General features: G+C 36.9%; 1 protein-coding gene across 4 annotated transcripts in view; it reads right to left on the bottom strand.

Annotated features, from left to right (window-relative positions):
* Positions 1 to 5,000, bottom strand: part of LOC138043260 (fibroblast growth factor receptor-like 1) — a 34,436-nt gene that overhangs the window by 1,624 nt on the left and 27,812 nt on the right. For all 4 annotated transcript variants that reach the window (XM_068889445.1, XM_068889444.1, XM_068889446.1 and 1 more), the window contains one exon: positions 1 to 496. This exon is cut by the window's left edge and continues 1,624 nt beyond it. In XM_068889445.1, coding sequence (XP_068745546.1) covers positions 318 to 496 — 179 coding nt within the window. In that variant the 3' untranslated portion in view covers positions 1 to 317. The remainder of the gene's footprint in view (positions 497 to 5,000) is intronic.

Below are 5,000 nucleotides of genomic sequence, written 5' to 3'. Positions count from 1 at the left end.
ACATGTCCAATTTGGGTGAATCGGAGGTAGGGAAACAAGTTACAGTTGACGTGGACAGAGCAGTCAAGAGAATAATGTATATGCAGGGAGGATCTAGGGGCAGGGTGCAGCACCCCCCCCCCCCCCCCTCCATCTTCTGCTCAGCTACGCCATTCCTCAGTGGATGACTTCTTAACAGAGCATGTTCAGCATGTTTTTCAATCAAGACATAACCATGTACGCAGATGTAGCACCTTTTTCTCCTTCACAAGCTATGACATGCTGAAGATTTGTATGGTATCTCCGTAAAACAGTAAACAAACCCTTCTTATCTTGGATTAGATTCCCTCTCCAAGATTTGGGGATCTGATGTTTGTGTGGTAGAAATGACACCAAAGAAGAGCCATTGCAGTGATGACAGCCCAAGTACTCAGCACGCCTATGAACACACTTAGGGGAATTTTGGGTTCCCGTGATCGCGATGTCCTTGGTTTAGATGACGATGATAGCTTTGTCTCTGAAAGTAAAAAATGCGCAGGATTGTAGATTTAAATTTATTTTATGCATTTTCCTGAACTCCTTAATTAAAGAATAAAGCTCACTGTTTTGTGACGACAGGAGTGAGTAACAAATACTTGCCTAACAATACGGCTAAATAACATAATTTTAATATTCGAAAATGATTGATTAAGATGCCCGCGAATTTTGTAAACTAACATTAGATATAAAATTATAGGTTTCCTCAGAAACTCATATAACCATGCCAGCCATCAATTTGTGAGGCTTTCAAAAACTGTTTAGATGCCATAGGTAGCTGACAATCTTACACATTCATGTTGTTCCGCATTGAATATATTATAATAAATACTCGATAACGAGAAATTCTTGGCGAAGATGACAATTAAAAGGTCGTTTACACGACAGAAAAATTGGGTACGGATCCGACAAGAAAAGAGTACGGACCTCACATTTTTGCCCGTGTAAACTTTGTGGATCATGTCTTTTGGCATGGCATGGGAACCCGTGTTTTATTCTGTTTTATGGCCCCAAAACCAAAAAAACACGGGTCCGTACCAGTTTCTTCATTTTCTTACGTCAGCGTGCTTAACAATTGATCATTGATCGCATGCGCACTAAAAGTCCGCGGAGCTCTGGGGTCAAGAGTGCTGGCGAGAATTCACAGGAAAAGGAGTCTTGATCCGCTTGCGGAAGGACGAAGAAGTTGAGTCTCTTACTGATATACTCTCGGAGGAAACTGTTCGTCGCTATTTTGTTTTAGAGGAATTACGCATGCCCGGTAGCAGCATACAGCTGCACCAGTTACCGTAGTCTCGTACCAGAAATTGGTCGAATCCCCCAAAAGTACAGTGTAAACGAAACTTTCGAAATTTGTTTCTTAGACCTCTTTCGGTCCGACCTGCGCTTAAACACTATACTTGTAAACGGCTAAAAGTATGCAGTCCGTACCCAATTTTTCTGTCGTGTAAACGGCCTTTAAGAATCGCTCTCAGAAAAGACGTCTCTTAAAAAACGTAATTCTTGTCTTTTTCCTTCTCTTGGGAAACGCAAAATTAATTTCCAAGAAAAAACCATAATCAAAAACACATGCATCTTCTTCTCTTTACTTAGTTGCTTCAGAGGACAGCACGAAACATTGCAAATAAGTGCCCATGTTAGTCCCAGTTATGCAAATAGTTTTCTATCGCAACCAAAACAAGGGCAGAAGATGAGCGCAAAGAACTAACGACTGAAGCACGAGAAAACAAGCCTCTTCCTTATTATTTATGCCTCGTGCCCGAAACGTAAGCCATAAATAATCTGATGGGAAAAATGCATCCAGCTGATAAGTGTATCTCTGATTTCTATGAATAAAGACACACCTCAAGTTCACGTATTCATCATTTGGAGACTCAGAGCCACATGCATGATCAGATATGGTCTGCTCTCCTGTGTCTAGATAATTTAGTGTAATTAGCCTTGGAGCTATTAATTTTTACAGCAAAAAAAGCGGAGTAAATTGAACTCAAAATAGTGAGTAAATCGTTGCACCTATAGTAGCTCATTATATTGAGTAACCGGTAGCAGAAATGTTGAGTAATTTATACTCTCGGGATGGAGCAAGTTTACTCAGGGTGAGTTAACTTACTCAGTTGTATAAGTAAGAGTATTCATACATTGTAAGACGTACTCTACATTTTGAGTAAAACAGAAATTTACTCACACAACCAGTTTTAATAGTACTCAAGACATTGAGTAAAATTCATGTATAAAAGTACCCTACATATCGAGTAAAACAAAATGACATTTTCAATTCAGCTGAATAAAAGTTTATCCGATTAAAAATCACCATACTTACATCATAATCATAAACGTAATCTTTATACGTTCGAAATACTTTTATCGATTTTACTCGTTAGTTACATGTAATCCGTGACAAATACTTCTGCTTATTACTCCCTAAATCATTTAATATTTTGTCTACTTTAGTATAATAGGCACCAACTATTACGCCTCCTTTCATGGATTAAAATAATCACTTTTAATGTTTTGTATTTATAAAAATAATACTCGCAAAAAACCTAAATAATAAGGAATTTACATTTTTTTCTTCAGTTAGCAAAGCCAACCTAAAAGCTCACTTTATATGAATAAAAATTAAGTAAAATAATATTGAACTTTGTATAAAATCAAAAGATTTCCTGGTTCTCCAACAAGATAGAGGAGGTCTATGTTTATGTTTTGACTACTTTTTGTTTCTTTGTTGTTTTTAATTCTTTTTAATGTTTACAGCCCAAAACACTAGATGACTACTTATCTCTTTCATTTTAGGTACCGTTTACCAGAGCTGTCACTAACATATTAGCACACATGTAAACCTATATCACTGTTACACTAAAGTACACTAAATCTGGCCATTATTATACAACAGGTGACCTTGAAGAGTTGTAAATTACAAATGCATGCATGTTATGGCAATTTATCTACAGCAATTGACAGCTAAAATTTCTGGAGTATTCAAGGAGTATTCCAGTGCCAGACTAAACTAAGTTTTCAAAGAGTGCTCAGCACAAGATGAGATGCACTTTTCACAAAATCACAATGTGCACTCAATCAGTTTTCATCTCTTAGAGCAGAAGCACGTGACCCTGAAGCGTGTAACTTGCAACGTTTTTCCCTTGGAACAAAGCAGGGGATTCTAGGACACCAATTTTATGCCCAAAAATAAGATTGAAGCTGCATGCGCAGGAAAATGCATGAGCTATGTTACATCCAAATAAGGAATTTTTTAAACTCGAAAAACCCCAGCGCTGAGCCAGAGTTAAACGCTTCAAGGTCATGAGCTTCTGCTTTAGAGTTAAGATGGTATAATCTAATTTTCCCCATCCAAGCAAAAATTCAAGCAGTTTGCAACCACTTAGCAATTTCTTTCCTACAAGGGCTTTTTTGAAGGGCCCTTGAAATCTAAAATTACAGGACTTTTCGAGGGATTCAAAAATTAGTACAAACCATAAAATAATATACTGCACACATGGAGTTGATTTTTTGTTAGCTGGTCGCAATGACCTCAGATGAAACATTAAACTGTAAGTTATAAAGTGAATTAACAAATCATGCTATTACGGAAGAAGGCAACTTTTTTCCATCCCAGATCTGCAAAATGCACTTTTGACAATACAAACAAAAAAATTTTAAGCCTGGAGGATACTAATATTAAAGCCAACATAGAAGTTAAGGCTGAGTTCAGATACCAAACTTTTGATTGGGAATTGATACAAACTTAGGCTGACCTTAGGACAACATATCAAAGCCATATAATACATGTATGTGCACTGTATGCACTCATAATCCCCGCTCACTGTAAGTTACGTTTCATTTAAGAAAAATTCAGTAGCTAAAATGAACCTGCTTAAAAGTTGAAATAGCAGCAAGGAGAATGACTCAGCCATTTCACATTGATTCATAATGCCACATTGTATTTTCATGTAACTGATTTAAGTTATTAGGGTTGGTATCTAAAATGGGCCCAAGACTATTATCAAACAACTTACACCGATGGTGCACCAACCATAATAAAGTGTGGTGAAAATTTTCGTAACCATTGCTTGAAGGTAAGTTTCTATAGTTGTGTACTTCTAAGTTCTTAAAAGACGTTTATCTACACAACCAGATGGAAAATACTTCATAGTATACTACAACAAATTATTAACTGCATGGTTAGACCTACTTAACAAGTTACATCGAACTGTATGAGGTGTGCTACCCACCAGTTCAGATGGAAAACACTACAAATTAGTCTACTATAACAAGTTAACCGCATGGTTAGACCTACTGCATAAGTTACATCGCACTGTATGAGGTGTGCCATCCGTCAGTTCAGATGGAAAATACTACAAATTAGAATACTATAACAAATTAAGTGCATGGTTAGACCTACTTCAGAAGTGGTGGAGGATACTAATGTTAAAGCCAACATAGAAGTTAAGGCTGAGTTCAGATACCAAACTTTTGATTGGGAATTGATACAAACTTAGGCTGACCTTAGGACAACATATCAAAGCCATATAATACATGTATGTGCACTGTATGCACTCATAATCCCCGCTCACTGTAATTTACGTTTCATTTAAGAAAAATGCAGTAGCTAAATTGAACCTGCTTAAAAGTTGAAATAGCAGCGAGGAGGATGACTCAGCCATTTCACATTTATTCATAATGCTACATTGTATTTTCATGTAACTGATTTACGTTATTAGGGTTGGTATCTGAAATGGGCCCAAGACTATTATCAAACAACTTACACCGATGGTGCACCAACCATAATAAAGTGTGGTGAAAATTTTCGTAACCATTGCTTGAAGGTAAGTTTCTATAGTTGTGTACTTCTAAGTTCTTAAAAGACGTTTATCTACACAACCAGATGGAAAATACTTCATAGTATACTACAACAAATTATTAACTGCATGGTTAGACCTACTTAACAAGTTACATCGAACTGTCTGATGTGTGCTACCCGCCAGTTC

This window comes from Montipora capricornis, chromosome 3 (assembly GCF_036669925.1).
Source record: "Montipora capricornis isolate CH-2021 chromosome 3, ASM3666992v2, whole genome shotgun sequence".
NCBI lineage: Eukaryota > Metazoa > Cnidaria > Anthozoa > Scleractinia > Acroporidae > Montipora > Montipora capricornis.
The sequence above is the reverse complement of the archived record's forward strand: the minus strand, read 5'-3'. Positions and strand labels throughout refer to the sequence as shown.